The following is a 24283-nucleotide window of genomic DNA, read 5'->3' on the forward strand; positions in this document are numbered from 1 at the left end:
GACAAACCAAATAAAAGAATCCGTCGGCATCCAAAAAGTCTGGACCTACACCAAACAATTAAGAGCGAAATTACAACCACTATTTATAACATCCTGTATAAAAGAAAACAACACGTGATGGCTGCCGTACTACAAATAATAAAGGACAAAGAACTTTGCGACATTAGTTTAACTAGTTTGGCAAAAGTTCTAAAGAATTTGGAATTTCGTTACAAGAAGACGAATAATCAGACAGTACTGTGTAAACTTTCACATGTAGTCATAAAAAGATGGAATTTTTTGAGAAAATATGTAAAAAATAAAAACTCGGAAGATCCCAAACAATTTGTGTTTCTAGACGAAACTTTTTTTGTCAAGAAAAACTCCTCAAACGGTTGGAAAATCCTTCTATTATAGTCTTGGAAAACGCCTGATACAATTTCAGAGTAGAAGAGAAATTTCCCACTAGCAGTTGGAGAGGAGATAAAAACGTGGCTAGAGCAAAAAAATATTGCTCATGACGATATATTTTTAAAGGGTGATTTGCTGCTAAAAATATAAATTAAAAAATTGTTTAAGAACCGCTGGTTTCTTAACCGAGAAACTTTTATTACTTATATGTTAGGGTAAATCGTGCCGACTATATTAATATTTTTTGCATACCGAAAATTCAACCCAGATACAGAAAAAAAAAAAGCATTATTTTCATTAGAAAAATTAAGCACTATATGATCTCGGACTGCATACTATATTATCTTGTACCACGAATATTTTTTTAACAGTACACCGTTTCTTGGTAGCACTATCCGCATAAAGACATGTTCGAAGTGGTCACTTCGTCTTGTTATCATGTAGTTGTATGAAGCTGTGACATTTTTGTATCCTTACAAATTTTATTCAAACAGAGCTTTCATTTATTTAGTGTTTGACACTGATCACAACCGGGACGCTGGATGGACGCGACACTTTTCATTGCTTATGTGGTATAGCGATTCGTACTCCCAAATACTATGTATCGTAGGAAGGAGAGATTAAGAGGTTGCTCAAAATACCCACCGCTAACTAACTTGCAGCGAAAAAACAAATTGAAACGATGCCTCACTTTCATGTGAGTGGACGCAGTTCGATCTAACGCATGGGCGAAATACGTTGCTCCATATTCAACTAAAAGTTTCGAGCAGTCCGCCATTGCTTGAGAGCAATTTTTTAAGAAACACAGCTCTGCACTACGCGAATCTGGACCGAGGTATACTTTTCTGACTTTTGATCTGCATCTTTACATAAAATAACCACAAGTAGTGGTTTGTTTAGGGGGATTTCATTTGTTGATGTAATTTTTGTGAGCGATAGGTGTCATTAGGACGGTCTGGAAGCATGGTGGAAGCTTGCCTACGCCGGTGGGTCTCATAAAAAAATGATCACATGGACTGACTCACATGATGGACTATCACAACTTTGCTTGATCGTTGAGGGCACACGTATTAATGTTTAGAGCTTTGGGGATTATGATTTGCGAAAATATCAAGTAGGAGATAGGAATTCAGAAAGACATTCACTTTTTATGCTAAAATGTTGGGAGCAGAGCTTTCCTAACTTCGGAGATTGTATTGCAGATGAAATTGTGAGGGAATTGTCTGATATTTTGTAACCAAATTGAAAAAACTAAGGAGCAACGCTTCAACAACTTCCAAGCTCTGGTAGTATTTTGCAGTGGTGATTATTTTATTGCGTTTTATTAAAGCTGAACGATTGGGGAAGTGGGAGCTGAATTTAGAGTGTTTAAGAAGAATGTTGCTGTTATTTTTTGTGTCCGACCACTTTCAGTATGGTAAGGCTGGTCAAATATACTAGCAGATTATGCATTATTTTAGGGTATTTATGCAAGAAGATTAATATGAGAAATTCACAAATATAGGTTTTTCACGGCACGCAGAGCGTATAAGGCATGCTCCTTAATGCCATAAAACCATATTTCCATAATGTTTTTAACTTGTCTATAATTGTTTTTCACTTTTTTTTTTTTAATTATGTAGCTCCTCAAAGAAGGCCTAATATAAACCGAAACCCTGGCATTAAAAGAAAAAAAGTTTGAAAGAGCTTGGATTTTCATTGACTCCTTATCCAATTTATTCGCTGAAAATCAACAATTATAAACAATAATGGCGTGCCGGCCAGTCGCGCTGGTCAGCTGATGGAAAACGATCGATAAAGCGGTGGTAACGTAATCTCATGTCCTTAGTATAAACTATTGCTTTGATTCAATTTTGTTTAAATTTTTATATATGAATTTCCACGGCAACGAGGGCCTCTTACCTCCGCGCCTATCGCACCAGGGAACTTGTTCGCGTCGATATCTCAGGAAATATGCAATTTAGCATAAAATGTGTCCGGAACTTTCTGGTCCGTAATAAAATTACGATATTAAAATTTTCCTTTATTTTTGTTGAATTCATTGAGAAATCGAATTTTCTGTTTTTTTTTTAAATGAAAAACGACATAAATTAATTGCAAATTAGTGAAATCATTATTCAGTAGCCCCATTTCAAACAATTTTATCACTCATTGGTGATTGAAGCCTATTCTTCACTTTTCACAAGCCAACCATCATTTCATCGGACCAATAAAATTTTAATTTTTCATATAATAATTCAACTTTTTTTTTTAAATTTTATAGGTATATAGTTCCCGTTTTGTTTTATAGTCCCCGTCAAAATATTCCGTTTTGTTCTTGTTTAACATCTTTTCTTAAACTACTTTAATTTGCAAGAACTTGATACATTCGCATTTTGCATCAAATTCTAATATTTTGCATGTTCTTATCTACATTCATTTTCTTCTATTCCTTGTATTGCCAGAAGTTTCTAATTTACAAACATCATCCTAGACGTTTTCTTGCCATTAAAAAAATAAAAAAGTTTAAAAACAGTTCTTGACATAGGAATCAGAAAGCTTTTGATATGGATATTTTCCTTTTCTTATGTGTCTATCTTATATATTTTTTACAGTGTGTCAGTGTACATAACATTTCCTTAAATATTTTTATCCGATATATGTTTATTTAATTTAAGACGGTTTTTATGTCCTGGAAAATGTAATTAGTTTTTAACAGCGTAAAAGTCATATGAACGCATACATTTTCTTCCTTGGTTGTTTATACAAGGTTACTGGTAATTCGATACATTCTTTGGGAGATCTATTAGGGGAGGGGGTAAGAAGTGAATTGAACCCTATAATATGCATTTTGCAAAAGTTGATAGTTTTTGTGATATTCATATATTCATGAGATCTTAATGGTTTAATTTAGTTTCTTAAGTCAGTTTCCAGAAAATCCTCGGTACATATTTTAAAAAATACATGCCCAACACTATATTGTATGTTTTTATAAAAGGCAAAAACACAAAATCTGAATTTTGCCTGAAAAAGTATGACCAGCATCTTTGGGAAAATGGATGCATTTTTCGAGTTAACTATGTTGTATGGTGTTACGTTTGCAATGACAACAATTCGGAAATAGGTAAATTGTAAATGCAAAGTGTAAGTTGTTTAATTTTAAAATAAAATATTAGACTTTCTATTCGTTATTTCTTTAAAAATATTTGGCCTACATTTGTCAATTTTTTTTAAACTTACTTATTACCTGTACCTTATAAGTGCGAGTGGGTTTTGTAAAATGTAAAGTTACTTTTGTACTATTTGTAATAAAGTTTTGGTACAAAAATCGTAATAAGCATTGGTAGGCTGGGAGCTATCTTAGGTAACAAGGAAGTTTTAAGAAAATGTTGACATATTTGTTATTATATTTTATTTTAAAATTAAATAAACTTACATTTTGCATTTACAATTATTATTTTAGGTATTATTTCCGAATTTTATTGTTGCAAACGTCATACCATGTGGGTAGTATCTTGCTTAAATGTTTAAAAACATGTACAGCAGATTTTTTGGAAACTGAATTAAACCATTAAAGTCTACTTTTGGAGAAAAACGGAAAAATTTGATATCTCAAAAACTATAAACTTTTGCATAATAGTAGAGTTCAATTTCCTTTTTACCACCTTCCCTATCACATCTCCAAAGGAATCTATTGAAATACTAGTAACCCTGCATACCGCGTATGGTAAAATTCTTTTACCACACCCGTAAGCGAGTGAGGTAAAAGATTTTTTTTTGAGGAGCGATATGTCCTGGACGCCTTACCTTCGGATCAACAGGGTGTTAAAATTTAAAAACGAAAGTTTTTTTTTAAATAACTTTACTACCAATGTAGATATTTTTTTTTAAATTTCCATATGTGTTTTATGCCAGGGGGCATTTTCTGACGTACAAAAAAAATACTTTTTACCAGTGACGTCCGTAAGGGGTTTATCGTAAATATTTTTGATTAAAAAAACAGTATAATACTGTTTACACAATGTGGCAGTGGTTCATGACTGCCAGAGAGGCAAAAAGCTGGATCTTCTTGAGAAGCTAGAGATTACAAGAGCGAAGAAGAGTGCAGGTTTAACTTGCGTTAAAGACGTGTTCCATTTTGAGCCGGGACTCATTTTTAATAACATCTTTACCCTTTCCCATCAGTACCCTTTCTTTTCAATCTATCGCATGAGCGGTGTGGCCTAGCGGTCAACGCAGCAAACGTTTACAGTCTTGCTGCAAGGCTGTAGGTTCAAATCTCGATAGTTCCTTTTTACTTTTTTATTATTTTCTTGTATTCAAGCTCTATGTTATTGTTTTTTATATATTTGTGACGTCAGTTTTTTAAACTTATATTTTACCGTTCAGTGTGTGCGTATATTTGACCCAGTCGGGCGTGTTTTTAACCTTCTTAAGGTATACTTTTTTGTTTTACTTTAAGGTCTTTTTGTAATATTATTTGGTTTTGTTTACATTATTTTTTAGGTCTGATGATGCTCTAAGGAGCGAAACACGTGTCACCACTCTAACAAATTAAAGAATTTTTTGAGACCGAGACTTTGTGTTGTTCTCCTTTGATTTATTTATATCAGGGTCTCTTTGAGAATATGGACGACTTCTTTCAATATAAATAAATGCTTATAAATCGTGTATAAAGTCAAAAAGGGCCGACGCTAATAAAATATTTTTATTTCATTAAACTCGTTTAATAGTTTTATACAAGATTATAAAATCGATTCCAGTCCATAATGAAGCATTTACAAAATTATTTTATTAATGTTTTAAATAGAATTATAAAATATAAATATTTCAATCAAAACAATTTGTATTCGGCTAAGATTATTTTGTCACACTCATAGAAATTAATAAAATTAACAAAGTTTATAAGCTATATACCTTTTGTAAATGACGAAATTAAACAACACCACGCGTATTATGGCGGTTTAGCTGATCATACCTGTAATGATTATTATATAGGAAAACATTATTTTAGGGTTCTCCGGGCGAATATTTTCTTGCGCAACGAATTTTACTGATATTATAGGTGCATATTCGCATCTTATTTTTGATGCCCTTTGGAATATGAAAGATTTTGGATAAGTAAAAAGAATTTCTTAAAATTAAGATTTGCTTAATTTTGCCTTACATTTATATTATATACATAAATAAAATTCTCATCTAAATGTCATTAAAAAATGGCGTCATTAGATAAATCGATTTAATTTTTATAAGAAACACTAATATAACGTGCATTCTTTATAACATCTTTATGTTATAAAGAATCTGCTGAAAATATAAATAACACTTAACAGATGGCGCTTTTATAGATGTCTAAAGTTTAAAAGGAAAGGTTTAAACTTGAGGATAATTTTGTTATTCTAAGAAATCTGAAAGAATAATAATATGTGGAATTCTTTTAGTAGAAATCTAAACTTATATTATAGTTTATTGCCCTCAATCTTAGCTCACTATTGGTCTTTAAGTTTTTAAAATTGTCGTTAGTAAGTTCTTTAACCTTATTAGTACTATTTATAGCTTCCACTTCATCATCATTACTTCTATATTTGAATCGGTATGAATTTTCAATTATGGTGTTTAAAATATTGTTCTTTACTTCTCTTTTAAAATTTTCCAATTTTTAATGTCATTCCAAGAAGAGAATCTAGAACTTTTGAAAAAATTATACTTTTTAAATAAGTATTGGCAAGAAAAAAACAAAACAGATTCTATTCTACCACATATCATAAACTAATTTTAAGCATAGTTTTGCTTTCTTGATTGTTTTGTCAAGATGCCAGTTCCAATTAAGCTATTCTATAAGCTAATTTTTAATTGGATATATCTATTTAAGGTCTTCCCAAGATATTTCACCTCCATTGCAAATTAAGTTGAGAGCTAGGTCTGTGATATGTTCAAAATGTCTGTGGTCCCAAAATGCAGATCTTGATATTGGTATATAACAGAGTAATCTCACCTAGGTTATGATTAAAAAATTTTATATTTTTCTAATGAAGAGTTGGGTGGTAGGTAAACACATTTATAGGAGCATCTGATGCTTTCCTATTCCTATTTTTACAAAGACCTGTTACTTGGTATTATTGTGCTATTAAGACGCCTACAATATGTTCAACATTAAGGCAGCTGTCCGGTCACCGCGATATACATTGAAGTTGATATGATATACAGAGTGTAAGCCCAGCTCACCATTATGGAAATTATCATTAAGGCCAGTCTCGGATAGAGTAATGACATCAAGACAGGAGATTAAAACATTGCATTGCAGAGCAATCAGCTTGGTCTTGAGACCACGAACATTCTGATAATACACAATCAATTTTGATTTTGCTAGTTATGCTCTGAAAAGGCTTGACTAATTAAATGTTGTTTTCATGTAACCTACATCTTATTTTCTGAGCGGTGACACTAATGCCGTGCACATTTTGAAGCTCACCTCTTAGCTGATTAATAGTAATATTGGGGTTCTGTAATGCCTGCAGGCGAATAAACCTATCATTTATAGATTCTGTTGCTCTTCTTGTAGTATGTCTTTCTCTCACATCATCAATCAAGTCTTCAAATCCCTGTCACAACCTTTTCGTAGTGCTCTTGGTAGAATTTCGATCAAATTAGCCGCGGATGTTCATACCACCCTATATCATACTGTTTGCTGCAGCTGATAACTATGTTTCACGATCAAGATTTTACCTTTGCATATTGACTATGTTGGACGCACATTTTTTGCACGGAATTTTTTTCTTGTCCCCTACACTATTTTGATGTGTGTAATTTTGAAATGGAGCTTTTAGGTATATCGTTGTATCAGGATAACCTTCTGTAAATGTTCGTTTTCCGTTTTAAATTCTGTGACCCTTTTTTCAAAAAGTTAATTCTATTTTTCGACATATATCTTAGAACTAAATGAACACAATCTGGTTAACCCGTAACACATGCAACTTATGAAATAGTAAACCAGAGAGAAATGAGAATTTTGAATATATTTTTTATATATATAAAGCAGATATTACGAATTTACAATCAAGGGCGGTAATACATCCCAAAGCTAAAATGCATAGTAATTGATTACAGGTTTTTAAGATAGCAAAATAAACGGTTCTCAATGTTTTTAATTGTAATCCATCGTAAAATTGATAAAATTTGATATAAACCTCATTAAATTATTCGGCACATCCTTGACGTAGTAGAGATTACTCCAATATCTTTATATTTACTTCCACATCTAAAAAATGAAATAAAAAAAATTAAAACTGTCTTAAATAAGAAAGTTTAGTTAAACTACATCGCACGTCATGAAGCGTAACATATACAGCATTGTCGGACTTTACATATTTTCCCTTGGCCCAAAATATTCTGTAAGGGAAAAATATATCAACATGTATCGTTGTACAACCTTCTCCAGGGTCTTCAACAGAAAGAATATCAGACTTATGAGGATGGCTTGAGCGAAGATGCCTCGGCAATTAGTCGCCCAGCTTTTGCTCAAAACAGGGATTTAAAAAATATACATAAGTTATTTCAGAAAAATGCAGTGGCGTACTATGTTTTTATTAAAAAATATTTATGATAAATTAACGCCATTGGTAATTTTTTTAAATAGGGTAGAAAATAAAGGTCTTATTTAACCAGAAATTCCTTTTTTTATTATGACGACCGGTTTCTATGTAAATTTTGTCTTTTACTTTTAGTCCTCGACCTGATGATGCGATAATATTGTAATCGCGAAACCGGTCATCTTAATAAAAAAAAGGGATTTCTGTAGACTTTTAGTTTCTACCCTATTTATGCTTACAAATACCTATAAAAGACATCCCAGAACATGGACACCATTCTTCAAACGATTTTTTTTCTTGTACGTCGAAAATGAAACATATCTGCAAATGTAAAAAAATATATATACACTGGGAGTAAAGGTATTTAAAAATATAATAAAAAAATACTTTTTTTTTTAAATTTTTAACACCCGGTAGTTCCGAAAGTACGACGTTTAGGACATACATTCATATAAATTTGTTTTCTTATTTTTGGTTGGAGAATCATTTTGTAAAGTTTGTCGATAGAGTTCCTGGACACCTAGTATATTGATTGTTATAATATATTCTAAAATTTCTAGATATAGCAAAATTTTCCATTTTTCAATTCTTAGATATAAAAATACTTTTCAGGTCTTACACAGGCCACCTGCGACATGCAAGGTTACCGTCACGTAATAGCGATGGCAGATTATGCTTTAAGACTTAAAGAACAGCTCCAAGAAGTAAATGAGCACTCGTTTAACAATTTTCACATTAGAGTAGGAATAAATGTGGGACCAGTAGTAGCAGGAGTGATAGGAGCAAGGAAACCTCAATACGATATATGGGGAAATGCAGTGAATGTCGCTTCGAGGATGGATAGTACTGGGATTAGTGATAAAATACAGGTAAATAGCCATAGAAATATGTTAGTATAAACACATTTCCATATGTCCACTTAATAGACCTATTTAACTATTAACTGCATATCACTGGGTAAGAGAATTCAGTAAAAGTCCAATAAACAAGACAAATGACGTTAAGTCATTGGAAATAAATTGAACGTTCGTATAAAGTACTAATTTGCTAAAAAATATAAGTTAGATCTACGTTTTTTACCCAAAGCAAAAGTTTCCATTTGATATAAGCACCTCAAATGCTTTCTAAATCCCCAACGATTCTTCAGGGAATAATGCTTAGTTTAAACAGAGATATACATAACGTTCCGAAAAGATAATTACAAACTTTAATGGGTGGTAGCCGGCCTTAAAACAAATAGTTTTACCATTGATTGAACATACGGTCGACAATAAGTCATGTGTGCTGTAGACCAAGAAAACTATCTATTACTTTACTTATTTATACTCACTGTTTACTATTACTATTTATAATGTTGGTTATAAAATTTTAACCATTTGCTGAAAAGATATCGGTATCAGTTAATTGATCCGCGAACTCTTTGGCAAATAAGTACAGTAAGGTATAAAATATAAATTGTAAGGATCTGCCACTAAGTTATGTAATTCATCCTTTGCTGCAAATGGTTATCCCAAAATTACTCCACCACTGGCACCTTCGTACGGCCCATTTAAAATATTAAAAATTATAAATTTCTAGAAGTAGATGTTCAAAATGTATCAAAACAAGTTTCCATGTATCAACTCAAACACGTCTATATTCCAGCATCTTATTTACTAATTTTTATAGAAAAAATAGGAAAATAGTTAACTGACTACGGGAGAAAATAAAAAATATCTGGATCGATTTTTATTACGTCTTAGGCGATGCGCATAAATGATGGATTCTTACCTCGTTGAATAGTAATGAGTTTTATAATAGATTGTCATTTTTGTTAAAAGGATGAAATTTAAAATTTTAAGGAAGTTTTTATAAAAATTTAATAAGGTATGGTAAAAAAAGTGTTTGTTTTTAAAATTCCATAGCTATTAAAAGTAAATAGATTGAGCATATAGGTTTTTTTTAACTTCTCTTCTTAAAATTTATACCTTCAAGGATCAGTATATTATTTACTACCTACGAATTTTAATAGTACTTATTTTGAAATGATTTGACAAAGTATAATTCGCCGTATTATTTTTATAATAATTTTTTTAAAAAGAATCGATTAAACGTTTATTTTTTACCATTATTAGAAGCTTGTTATCTTTCAGCTTGTTATCTTTAAGCACCACCAAAGTAACTAATAAAGGTTCAAAAGAAATGTTACTTACTCAATAACTTTTCATACAATTTATCAATAATTGACCGTGAATCTGGAAAAAAGTGTGAAAGATCATACAGCGGTTTTTATCAATTATAATTTATGGTCTATGAGGAAAATTTAAAAACGAAAATTTGCATTCCTTGAATGTCTTTTAGAAAATTTAGAATTTGATTTTCTGGGTAAACAATAAGTCGTACCAAAAAAATTCTAAAACGAACCACGAAAGTATTTAAATTATCTATAACAGTACAATAAGAAAATATTAAAATCATATCTCATAAGTGTATACGTATATTATATAATAGTGTATGCGCACAATTGGTAAGATCATAATCATTATGTGGATCAGGCCTATTGTACCTTTTGTTACGGCATGCCAGTGCATGCCTTAACAAAAGGTACAATACTGATTCAAACATGGTCTAGACCTCGACCTTTAGTGGCCTGATCCACATAATGATTATGATCTTACCAATTGTGCGCATACACTATTATATAATATACGTATATACTTATGAAATATGATTTTAATATTTTCTTTGTGATATGAGACTTAATTTAGTTTGCTATCGAGTACTGACCAAACTGACTGCCGTCGCAAAAGTTTCATTTTCTTTTCATAGTAAATACTACTATCTCGGTATTTTTAGGATTAACGAATAGAGTATATCGCACACCTTATAACTTATAAGTTAAAGCGCCATTGCTCCGATTTACATGTTATTAGAATAACTAAGTCATCGACATATCTATCTTGTGCAATGGCAATAATTTTTAGGCAGCCAATGAGACAATCCACATTAGAGATGATAAAACTTTTCCTTGTGAACAGCCTCTGGCCACCATGCGTTTATTTTGACATCCTAGACACTTTATGTATAGTTCTTATGGAATTTGGTTTCTAAGGCGTTTCTTATATTCAGCAAGTTGCTGATTTATCAAAAGGCCATTTTAGCAAATGCATCCTTGCTATATCAATAAATACACCTAAGGTACACTTTGTGGTCCATTGATCATTCTACCCGCCCTACTACTGACTAAAGAGCTAATATTGTTGATCTCTTTCAAGTGTACGTGTGTGTTGCAACACTTAATTCCTTATGAATCTTTTCATAGATTTCAGCTGCTTTTGGAAGAAACATAACTCTTCCTTGGGGATGTATCTTATAGTACCTTATAACATCAGATATGCTTTGATCATCCCAGGTGCGGCAATAACTGTCCCGGGCCTCATTGGAGCAGTGCAGAATAGATCCGTCAGTCCCTGAACATTTATAGGGGAAAAATCCAGATACAGTAGTAGTATACATCGGTTTCTAACGCTCTACGGCGTCTTTCAATTCCTAGCCGCCAACCATGCCTGACCCTATAGGTCTTCTTCAACACCCCTTTCTCTGTATTGCTCTATAAGTTTTCGTGCCATGTATTTTAAGTCGTCTTGATCCTGAGCCATTCCCACGTGGTTGTCAGCAAAACACAATGTATACAAGGTGTTATTGTTAAGTGGGATACCCATTCCTTCACATTTCTTCTCCCACTGTTTGAGGGCCTGTTCCAAGTAGATCTTAAAAAGAGCTGGAGAAAGGCAGCAGCCTTGTTTTAGAACTTTGTTTACTTTAATGTCGTGTGATAGTTTATTTCCGTTCTTCACTTTGGCTTACGTGTCATTATACAGTTATTTTACAACTTGCATAATGATCACGTTGATGTTGCTTAATTCTAAGGCTTCCCATAATCGTTTTGCGGAGAACCCTATCATATGCCTTTTTAAGGTCGACGTATAGTATATGTACATATGTCCTGGTCTTTTACTGTTTTCTTCTCTATTACTTAGGTTACACAAAAAAGGTGGTCTTTTGTCGATCTTCCGGCCCTGAATCCTGCTTTCTCTTCTGCTTCTACATCTTTATATTCGTTCTCTATAATGCGTTTTAGAACAATACCATATATTCGCCTTATTGAACTTTTCATGGCTATCCCTCGATAGTTTTCGCGGTTACTCCTGTCTCCTTTTTTATGAATGGTTTATATATAAGACCGTATCCATTTTTTTCATATATTTTTTGTACATACAAAGTAATGGGTCAATTATCGAAAAACAGTTCTACCTCCACACTTTATCAACTCTAATCGAATATCGTCAGGTTCTGTTGCTCCTCCGCTTGTTGTATTATTGGGGATGCTGTCTAAATTCTTAATGGCTTCTAACTTTCGGTACTTTTCCTTCCTCCCAAGTACGTGTTGATTTTGTTGCAGTTCTTCTCCCAGCTCTAATTCTTTTTCTTTATAATTTTTTCCTCACTATTTCTTGGGCTGATTTGTATTATACTTTATCTTCATTCTTTTTGGTATTTAGGTATTTTAGGTACTTTCGCTTTTTGTTTTTTATTTCTGCTTCAATATCGTGGTTCCACCAATATGGTTTTCCTCTGTTCCTTATTTCTTTCATAAGGGTCAAGTGCTTGCCATGTCCTCTATATGTCTTCAACATGCTTTGACATCCTGCACTCGTAACTTTGACTTCTGCTTTATGATACAATAATCTATAATTGGTTTTGAGTTTTTTGGAATATCGCAGTATTCATATCATTATTGTTATCATCAGTTTTCTATTTCATTGCAATACGTTCTCGATAGTTCTCTCTGCTAATAATACGACAGTACCCATATTCTCTTGTAAAAATTACAGTTTATCTACTTCTTTACCTTTTCTAACCTTCTAAAGTTTCTGATTATAACCAGTGGTCGAAATTAAAAAATTCCAAATTCTTGTCGAAGGTCAGCCCATTTGGATGTTTAAAGTCTTAATATACCCCCAGTGCAGCACCAGTAAGGCTGCCATGTTTTCAAATATTAGTTTCTATCATAAATAGACACTAACAAAAAATAAATAAAAAAACACTCCATTTTTCAAAAAAGCTAAAAACAAACAAAAATACTAAATTTATCTCTGCGCGGCTTTTTTTCTGTGGACTCGCGTCTGAGTGAGGGCCAACCGCCCAAGCCCATGTCTTGAAGATAGGTGTGTCTTTCAATGCGTCTGAGATTAGCTTTAGACTTCTGACTTAAATTTTTGAAAAGGGTGGAGTTAACATTTAAATCTCGCTATGTGGCTATCAGCACATTTTACAGGAATAAGGCAGGACAAAAGGAATAGCATGTCAACAATCGAGCATATACATACGTGATTTACCCTGCACCAGAATTATAGTTTTGTATTATTCTTCATCAAATGAATTTTTCACACGCTTTGGAATTTGGTGCACTCAGTACATTTTAAATATTTACTGGTCCTTTGTTTTCTGTTCTTGCGATGTCTCTACATTTTTGTTCGTCCATGGGTTAGTCAAATATTAGGTGAGTTAATGTTCCTTCCTCTCCGCATATATTCACTTTGGATTGTCATTCAACCATAGGTTGTTTTTATATTGTAAACAAAGTAAAACCAACACTTATAAGTGAATGGGCCTCATCTTGGTTTGCAGTGTTATGGCTCCTCTGCTTTTGTACCTGTTGTCATGAAACCACGAATTTCCCCGGGACCTTGGTTCGAGTCTTGCGTATTCTTCTAATTTTACAAAAGCCAGTTTATGTATAGGTCTTCCTATATTGCCCTAATAGTTATCTTGCTTTCCTTTATGAATTTCTTTAAGTATATTCGATTGGGTTGTGTGATTTCATGTAAGAATCTTATCTCTTCCGCTAGCTTATCTGCTCTTTCGTTTTAATTGATATTGATATTTGTTTGACTGGCTTTTCAAATTAATTTTATATTCATGGATTGTGTGTTTGCTATTTCCTGTCCTTATTCTTGTTAACTCCAGGATTTGTTAAGCACTGTATTAAGCTTAGAGAGTCGAAGATCACTAGTAATTTATTTCTTTGTCCCGTGAGACTTTTCACTGTCTTCCGAATTGCAAGGATTTCTGCTGTGCAGATATCAATTAAATCAGAAAGTCTTCTGCGTATTTCCATTTGTGGGTTTTCACAATATATTCTTATTCCACATATTTTTCTTATTTGGTCAACCGAGGCATTTGTGTTCAGCATAATATGGTATTTTGAGATGAATTGTAAAAATTTTTGGTGATTATTGGTTTCTTTTTGTGAAGTGTGGTGTTTATAAATTCGATGTCTTTCATTCGGATGTCATTTAAAAATTCGTGTACTCCGCACGGCTCTTAACCCCGATCTTACTATTAAATCGCCTTGAAAAGCAAAATATTTTAATCATCTCCCATGCAAATTAGATCTGATAAACTAGTCTTCGTTTAAAGCCATATGGTTCTTTATGGCTAACTTATTGTTCAACGGGTTTTACATTTTTACATTTTAGGCATACCATCTCTATTGAGCTGGAGACTCCCCTGTGCTTTCATAAATGACCGAACAAATGAAGACACCTATCCCAGTCTAGTCAGTGGCATGAGACTTTTTTGGCCAACTACCTATTCATGCGTTCCAGCATACCATCTCACTGCAAGTGTAATGCAGTTGTCCTCGTTTTTTCACTCCAAATGGCTTACAGATGTTCTGGAAAAAGTTGGATTCAAAATTTTGTCCTTATTCCAGAGATACACCAAATCGGCAGGTCCTCCAAGATGTCTTCCTGATAAACTGGCATGAATTTCCTCTAGCGACTCCAAAATACATCATTTAGACATAACGATTTACCTTCTTAGCTCTTTGCCGCTTATTGTGCCCAAAAGGACTTGACGTTGGGAGAATACGTGGCAACTTCCTCGCAAGTTAGCTTCTTCCCTTCCTTTATCCAGTTTAGGACCGTTTGGATAATAAGATTTTCTTCTTGGCCTTTTATAAAATCCCCATTTCGCCGTCGACGATAGTGGACAAATGAGCATCCTTCTGCCTGCTGACAGTGTTTGCAGTCCTCTACATGAGGTCTTCTTGATAGAGTCTCTGCATTTCTATAAATTCTCTAGGCTCAGTGTTCAGTTTTAAAGTCAAACTCCTTTTTGTAAAAGTGCTCCATCCCTTTGACAATAGCTAGCAATAACAACTATCGGCGGGTGACGCAATAGTTACGCTCTGGCTTGGATAACATCTTAAGAAAATAGCCTATGACTTTTTCTTCTTGACTATCTTGGATTTGGGATAGCACGGCTACTATGGTTATGCCTCTATTGCTAGCGTTGGTGTTCAGATTGTCCAGTTGATTGACGAATTCACACCTTACAGCCGATACCAATGTAGCGTTTTTGCTGTTCATTTTGTTGTGAATTAAGATACTCTACTGGAAATATTTATTTACACTCTATTTATTTCTTGAATTGGCCTCCTAATCGCGAGGGCTCCTATTATTCGAGCTAGATCATTGTTCTGGACGATTTGCCAACCTTCCACGAGTTTCCAGAGATGTCGCGAGTATGCTCGCCGCTTGCGCTACCGCGATGATTCGTACAATATCTGAGCCTTTAGTTCGCAATGTTTATATTTCCATTTTTTTGCTTAAACAGCTTTATGGTAATTATTTTAGCGATAAGGAAATACTATGTACGTACTACATATACTACGAAAATCTTTTGAGGATTACATCAGAAACCTAGAGGAAGTGTTCCTAAGACTACGAGGTTCTGGTCTAAAGTTAAATCCAAAATATCATCTGTTTGTTCATTTTAACTTTATGAAAGAATTGGAGAACAGCTTTTCTTTCGACTAAAACACTGACTGTTGATTTGGTGAAAATAGTCACCTAATATCCCTTAAAGTAAAAATAACTCGTTAAAATAAAAAAAAAGTTTTCTAAGATTTAGTTCTCCTAAATAGGAAATATTTCATCAAAATATTTTAAGCGTCTATTTATTTTAACATTTTATAACTGGTTAATATAAGATCATCAATTTTAAACTTATATACGTACACTATCGCTCAAAAGTATTTTTTATATATAACTATTTTAAAGTTATTCTTATGAAACGGTTTATTTATAACAAAATGAATAGAAACAATACATTTTTCAATTAATTAAATTTAAGAAAATCAAATTTTGGATTCATCTACATGTCCGCCTCGATTTTTAATAACAGCTTCACAGAGTTTCGGTAGTCTTCTAATTTATTTGTCCAAAGTTTCCTGAGGATTCTTGTGCCACTCTTCTTGGATGATCCTCCTCAAGTCTTCTTTTGATGTGGGACATGATTTTCGCACTTGTCTATCCAGTTCATCCCACAGTAATTCGATAGGATTGAGGTCCGGTGATTGTGGAGGCCATACCATAACTTTCAGAAAATGTTGCCTTTGTAATTGACGTAAATATTGCTTGCACTATTTTGACGTGTGCTTGGGGTCATTGTCATGTTGAAAGATGATGTTTTCCCCAATTATTCGAGTACCAGAAGGAAGTACATTGTCACTTAAAATTGTTTTGTAACCCTCTTTTCGAAGAGTTCCCTCTATTCTAATTAGATCGCCCACTGCCGATCCTCCGAAACAACCCCACACTATTACCGAACCACCACCGTGAGAACTGTACCGTACAGTTCTCAGCGACCCTTTCATTGGCATAAAGGCGAACAAAACTCGCCTCTTCGTTCCAAAAACCTCGAATTTCGACTCGTCACTCCAGAGAACTTTCTTCCAGTCATCAATGGTCCATTCTTTGTGTGATTGGGCCCACTCAAGTCTTTTCTTCTTATTAACATCCTTTAGTAGCGGTTTTGATACAGCTAAACGTCCTTTAAGACCAGCATAATAAAGTCGCCGTTTTACTGTCGAAACACTGAGCGCTTTTTTACGCTCCTTGTTGATTTTTGCTGTGATTTCAGGGGCGGTAAGGCTATTGCGTTTGCTTGTAATTATAATATTTAAATCCTCCTTTGATCTTGTTGCCTTTAGCCTTCCCGATCGAGGTTTGTTGCTAATAGTCCCTTCTCTGGTGAATTTCCTAACATTATAATCGACAGTCCGCCTTGGAATTCCCAAATCCGTGGAAATTTGAGGGTTAGTCTATCCAGCCTTATAAAGTCCAATGATAATACCTTTTGTTTCTACCGATAACTCTTTTGTTTTAGCCATTTTAAAGAATGTTGAAACACCAGCAAAGAAACGGTAACAATCATCAATAAGCAAGCAAAATTATTTACCAATGTTACACAATTCTTGAAGACTGAACACCTTTAGATGTTCCAAATTTTATCGGAAACGAGCTGTAAACAGATTAGTTTTTTAGAAGAAGTGCATATTTTCACTACATTGTTTGTTATTTGCAAGACTATTTTTAAATACTCAGTGTTTTTCAAAGCACCATAGTTGATAGGTATGCTGTTTAAGCATATATGCAATTTACAAAAGAGATACAATCTAAATAAATAGGTATAAAGGTATATAGGTATAAAGATAAGATTTTTGTATCTAATTTAAAATATTAAAAAGAATACATGGTGGGCAATTACTTTTGAGCGGTAGTGTATATTACTATTACTACGTGCAGTTACCGACGAATTTTACAATACTTTTTATCTATTTTTTAGGTAACTAAGGAAGTCTATCAAATCCTAAGTAAAAAAGGATTTGATCTCACCTGCCGGGGTACTATAGAAGTTAAAGGCAAAGGATCCATGGAAACCTACTTCTTAGAAGGCAAATCCAGCTACAACCCTCTTACAAATATCATCGTCAACCCTTTAGCCAATACCTCACCTTCCAATAACGGCCCATTAGGGACTATATGTGAAAAAAATTAAATGTTGCTTCAATTTTTATATAGTACTTCGTACGTAAAGTGAATTTACATAAGACGCGAATTTAATGTATATAGGATGTTATTGCATCATATAGACAATCTAGGAGGTATATGTATTTACTTTCTTGTCTATAACCTGTCGTAGATAAGTTTATAAATATTTTTTAATAATCTAAAATTCTAATGCCATTGTAGATTTAAAATATTTATATACCCATGAGTATTTTAATAGTTAAATTCTGCTATTAGATATATGTATGTATCAATTTATCTGATGATATTCATAAGTACCTATTTAGTTATTTAAACAAACGTTGACCAAGTTGTCATACTTATTCCTGAGTGTAACTGATTGCTGTGATCAAAAAGTAATTAAATATAACTCAAATCAAAAGTGGTAGGGCAATCTCTGCAATGTCACAAATAAGAATAATGTAATCATTGTAATCACAACATAAGAATCACACGTACCTCCACTCTATGTACTTTTTGCATTTAGCAAGAAATGACGGCTCTTCCAATACATACATTGATTTATTTATTATTGTAGATAGTAGATTTAGGATTTTTCTAACTATAATGCCTAAGATTTCTATATTTTCTAATTATCACAAGAGGTTGTGATATCGTGATCTTAAGGATGTCAAAGGTCATTTGTGGGCTTTTAAAAGTCTTTATAACAGAATAGTTATTAGGAGATATTCTAATTATTTATACAGATATTTTAATTCGGAAAACAGAATTATCAAATAAATGAAAAATATGTCAATATATTGAAAAATAAAATATATAAATGTCGCAAAGCCGTTATTTCTGTTATATGAAAATACTCTTGTATATACTTTTTCTTAAAATTTATTTTTATGTATAGATGGTTTTTAATAAAAGTTAGGATCTATGCGTGTGTTTTATTCAAGAAAAAGGTTTAATTTTTAATCAAACGTCAATATTTAGAAGTTATGAAATGGGCGATAGATTAGCCAAACCCATGTCAAAATAAATAATTGTTAAGCTTTTCCGTATAACTACAATTATGTTTTTATGGATGTTTGAAGAGCAGTTTCATGTTTTTGGTTTCTATCAGAACAAATTAAAATAAACAAAGACTTTTCTAATTTTCTCGAAAACGAATCGACCGATTTAAAAAAATCAAACGTCAAAATAAAAGACTTCGAAAGACCTTTTAAACAAGCTGTTACAACACCCCTTGCCATTTAAAATTTTTAAGGGGATGACCCTGGGGGGCAGAGGGTAAAAGGGGGGTGAAGTCATTTTAGGTTAGAAAGTTGTCTCCCTTGACAAACCTTTTGACGTATTTCGGCGTTTTTCTTTTAAACAGTGGTTTTCGATAAATTTGTGGTGGGAAGTTTTCAAATGAACACCCTGCATATGTAAGAGCGTATTTTGAAATCCCTTAAGATTAGGATTAATAATAATAATAATTATAATGATTAAAAGTAAATACTATTTCTACGACTAAGTATGTTTATTGCTATTACACATTTAAATAAATAAGTAAATAACCTAATTTACCTTAAATACTGAATTTAAAATCTATAAAATTGTACTATTTTTAAATAAGTAGTACATTATAAATTGTGCTCAATACGGCCTCTCTAATTTTGTGCGAAAGCAATAACTTTTTTGAAAATGACTTACTAACCTTTCTCAACATAATTGGCGTGACTGTTTAAAAAATCACCCGATTTTTGATTTTCATATTTTCACTCAGTAGGAGCTTGGTCATTTTTGTAATTTTTTTTTCACACATCCAGACAAGAAAAAATCCAATTGGGTTAAGTCGGGAGACCTTGCTGGCTAAGGTACCGGTCCACCTCTACATATCCATCGATTATATCAAAATGCTCATTTAAAAAAATTTTAACAGCTTGACTATAATGAGCTGGAGCCCCCATCATAATATAAAACCTGATCCTTTCTCGAAAAAAGTACTTGTAAAAAGATCCTAATTTCATAATCATGTGGCTCTAATTCTTAAATTATTGTATATGGGAGGGATCACATTTTTAGCTTCGGAAAATTGATGATGCACTAAAAGGAAGCTCTCTAGTGAGATGTCTAATGCTTCTTTGAAGATCCTCAATAACACTTAAATTTACTGCCATCTTATTATCTTCATTTGAAACTCGCTTCACCCGTTCATGTTTTTCATACATTAATTTTCTGCTCTTTCGAATCTGTCTCTTAGATTTTGAAATACTTGTAGCTGGGGATATCTTCTTTCAGAATACAGTTGAGTTACATAAATTCTAGACGCTAAAAGAGTATTTCTTTCAGCAGGGCATATATCACATCAATAAGTTTTCCACGTGAAAAATTTTATCACAAATAATTAAAATTAAAAACCATAACTATTTTAACAATTATTTATAATAGATAGATTAGTTAAAAATACATGACAAATAGATTTTTTCCAATTGTACATACGTACTGAATATTATAGTCCGTCTTTAACACGTATTTTCTATGAGTCTAAGTTAATTTTAAATATTGTGCTTGACAACCATTTAGATGTCAATTGGGGGTTAGAGGTCAACTGGATATAAACCACCCCAATCCTTTGTAATTCTAAAGGAAGAATTACAAGAGATTAAACTGTCATTTTCATTCCTAAGTGATATGTACGATAAAAAACGATCAAAAAATAAAATAATGGATAATATCCTGCAAGAAATTAAACACGAAAATGATATCTTAAGGAAGGAAGAACATTCCCTAAAATCCTACATAAATAAATTCAAATTCAAAACGTTTATTTGCCAATATCAAAAATTACAAAATGTACGTATAATATAAGTGAAATTAGCATATAGGAATGCATCTCGATTATAAAAACCGTTTCTCAAAAGTACTTCTGCAAGAAGAACTTGTGTGAGACATCCTTAAAAAAACAAAAAAGCAAACAAAATAAAAACAAAGCAAAAAGAACTACAGGTGAAAATATGTTTTTAAATTAATTTTCATTTATGAGTGTTTGAATTAAAAAGAGAACGATACTTACTAATATCACGCAAGCTTGCGTAGCTATTTAGATCTGTGCTAATATGTACAGAGGGCAGGAGCAGGCGACGACTGATTCAGGGAAGCGCAGGAAAGGAGACACATCCAATATATATAAATATGATAATACATTTTTTATATATTTCTTATACTTATAAAAAGAATAATCTTTAACAAGATGAGGCAATTTGTTCCGCAAATGAACTGCAATTGTGTAACAATTTGAATGATTTTTGAAAAGCTGCTGTTGTATCTTGAGGAAACTCTGTCTTGTCTGGTATTATGGTTGTGTTTATGCACATTCAAAAGTTTTCTTAGATATGGTAAGTATCCCGACTTTAAAATTCTGTAGACAAAAAAATACATGTGATATTTGCGTCTATTTGACATTGAAAAAATAAAATGATTATTAAGATGTGGGCTAATACGACTTTTGTAGTAAATATTAAAGGAAAAACGCATACAGGAATTTTGCACTTTTTCAATAGAAAATAAAACTGCGGATGTAATTACATTATTGCAGATTACATTACCATAATCAAGCAATGATAATATTAGAGTTGCATACTTGGTTTTACTCGGTAAGTAATACTTTAGATTATTTAAATATTTTAAGCGCATGAAAGCAATGGCAATTTTTTTGTTTAGGTGGAATGAAAAAGACAAAGTATTACCCAAATTCTTTGCTTTATTACCCACAGGTACTATTGCAGTCTATTTTAACCACAAAGTTTCTAGAAACATGTCCGATGTTATTTCTATTGAATCCGACAAATAAGAGACATGATTTTGAAGGGTTTAGTTTCAAATTAGGAGCCTTAGCATATAGATGTAAATTGTTTTAAGTCCGAATTAAATTGTGTTTGTGAGTATAGTAAGGGGTTTAATGAGAACGATGTATAAATCTGAGAATCATCTGCGTATTGTTGTAGTTTTATATTTGATATCTTAGTATTTTTACGTTTACGTTCTAGAGATACACATTAAATTTATTTCAGTAGTTACAGGAATTAATAATATTGAAAAAATGTTTGCTAAATAAAAGAAAACAAGTGATTACATTTCTTATTGATAATCCATCATGACCTACTGAATTAGTACCAATTGAGGCTGTAATATCTTTTAAAGAAATTTCATTCTTAAGATTAGAATTCAGTAAATTGGGGTAATTGAAAACTTTGTTATTTAGAAGGAAATTTGTTCCTTGCAAGTAGTGTCATTCAATTTATTAGAAGTAGCAAAGAAGTCAATATTTAGGGGTACAGTAACAGTAAAAAATACGGTAACTTATGCCAAATACGGATTTTTTTATTGTAGTGTTTTTTTAAATAATCATGAAATGGACACTTAGTACTGTGTCTATTTTTTATTTTTTGTTAAAATTAATTAAAAAAAAAGGGAGTTGACGTTTAGTGTGGCCCTTATATGGTCTTTTAAGAAAAAAACATTTAATTACTTTAGCAAAAAGGTCAGTCACTAACTAAATGTTTTAACCCCTGTAGATAGTCTGTAGGACTACGCAAGTGTGTATGTAAATATTTTTCCTAAATCACTAAAATAAAAAACAGCCTTTTGGCACCATTACCAAAAATACAAAGGGAGTCATCTGGTAGGTAGAGCCGCAAGTGAAGCAGAACACAAACACTACAAGTTATTCTGCTTTACTTGTCAGATCTACCTGACCTGCCTTATATTCTTTAATAACCCTTTGGAATTATTTTAGGGTTACCATAGGAAAATTTTCGGGAAAAATAAAGGCCAGGAAACGATTTTTTTGTTCATATTCTGAAGAAAACATGCATAAAGCCATAAAAGGCTGTAAAAAATTGAATAACCAAGAAGAAAGCTTCAACATAATTTTCTGTTCCTCGCACCACCCTTATAAGAAAATTGTCAGGAAATGTTCCAATTCGAAGAAAAATGGGACCCTCAACTGAGCTTTCTGAGGCACAGGAAACTTTCTTTGTAGATTAGATATTAGCAATGGGTAAAAAAGGATTCCCAGTCCAAAAAGGAAATTTGATACAGTCCGTGGTGAAATCATATATTATTTTTATATTGATTTTGCTTAGAAAGCAAGAAAGTTATAGTGTCAAGCATTGAACTTATAAATCATATAGCCGATTTATTCCAGAAACATTTCTCTCTCATTCATAAAAATAGACAGAAATTTACTTTACAAAATATATCTTATGAAACTTTCAATGCTGCTAATTTAATGTCCCCACTCTGCCTTGATTAGAAAATCAATCATATATAAAAGGCTTTGCCATTTGCCAAAGCATATAACAGCTCTTTCATTCTTAGCGATTTAGAAAGATGGTATATAGTTTGCTATTATGTTTTTGGGAGAGGCTTATTATAGTCTGAATGTATTTTTCTCTGGTTACTTTTAAAGTTTCAGTTAATTATTTTTCTGTGAATATTTTTTTTAGTTATGAGTATCTTTTTTTCTTAGGTTATTCCTTTTTAATTAATTTAAAACTGATCTTAACCTTTTTTATATCTCGAAAATGTAGTTTAGTTCTTTTTATATGGTTTCATAATTCTTTTGGTTTTTTTGTATTATCAGTTTAGCTGTTTATATACTAGACTTCTTGAGTATTTTAACAAATTGCAGTTAGGAATAATCTAAGGTTTTAAATTTATTTACTTTTCTATATGAATATATATTTTTATTTTTTGTCATAAACATGTGCCTCTAGATAATAAAGCTATAAATTATTTGCTAGACCACAATAAAACTGTGATTTTTTAATCAAGAGACTTTAACGACGCCATCCAAATATTAAACAAAAGCATGCGGAGGCAGTTAGTAAGGCACTTGCGGCAGTAACCAAAGACAGGATTCAAAACTGGTTCGATGAAATACATGATTATTTAGAAGCCAACCATTTAGAACAAATCCTTACTAAACCGAGTAGAACATTTAACGCGGACGAAGCTGGGTTTGCTTTATGTCCAAAAGGTTGCTTTAGGTCCATCGAAAAATTAAGTTTTCTATGAAAGAGTTTGCAATCAAAAAGGAAATATAACAGTAATGGCAACGTTTTCTGCGGATGGCCCACCACCCATGTTAATATTTCCCTACAAAAAGATGCCAAAAGCTATAGTGGAGTCTGTTCCTACAAACTGGGCACTTGGGCGTTCAGATTCTGGCTTGATAAACTCGGAAGTGTTCTTTGAATATATTTCCAATAATTTTTACCTTATTTGAAAGGCAATAATATTACCAAACCCGTCATCCTGTTCGTTGATAGGCACAGATCTCATCTTACTCATCAAGTGAGTAGCCTATGTGATAATAATGGGATAGTCGTAATAGCTCTTTTTCCAAATACGATACACATAACACATGTTTCAGTGTTAAAACCTTTAAAATCTGGATGGAAATTGCTGTCAGAGATTGGAAACTTG

The 24283-nt window shown here is 32.4% G+C and overlaps 1 protein-coding gene across 3 annotated transcripts in view; it reads left to right on the forward strand.

Moving 5' to 3' along the window:
- LOC126745931 (adenylate cyclase type 5) overlaps positions 1-18743 on the forward strand; it is a 652711-nt gene extending 633968 nt beyond the window's left edge. For all 3 annotated transcript variants that reach the window (XM_050453997.1, XM_050453996.1, XM_050453998.1), the window contains 2 exons: positions 8571-8827; positions 17634-18743. In XM_050453997.1, the coding sequence (XP_050309954.1) occupies positions 8571-8827; positions 17634-17846 (470 nt within the window). In that variant the 3' untranslated portion in view covers positions 17847-18743. The remainder of the gene's footprint in view (positions 1-8570; positions 8828-17633) is intronic.
- The last annotated feature ends 5540 nt before the right edge of the window (positions 18744-24283 follow it).

The sequence above is a fragment of the Anthonomus grandis genome, chromosome 16 (assembly GCF_022605725.1).
Source record: "Anthonomus grandis grandis chromosome 16, icAntGran1.3, whole genome shotgun sequence".
Taxonomy (NCBI): domain Eukaryota; kingdom Metazoa; phylum Arthropoda; class Insecta; order Coleoptera; family Curculionidae; genus Anthonomus; species Anthonomus grandis.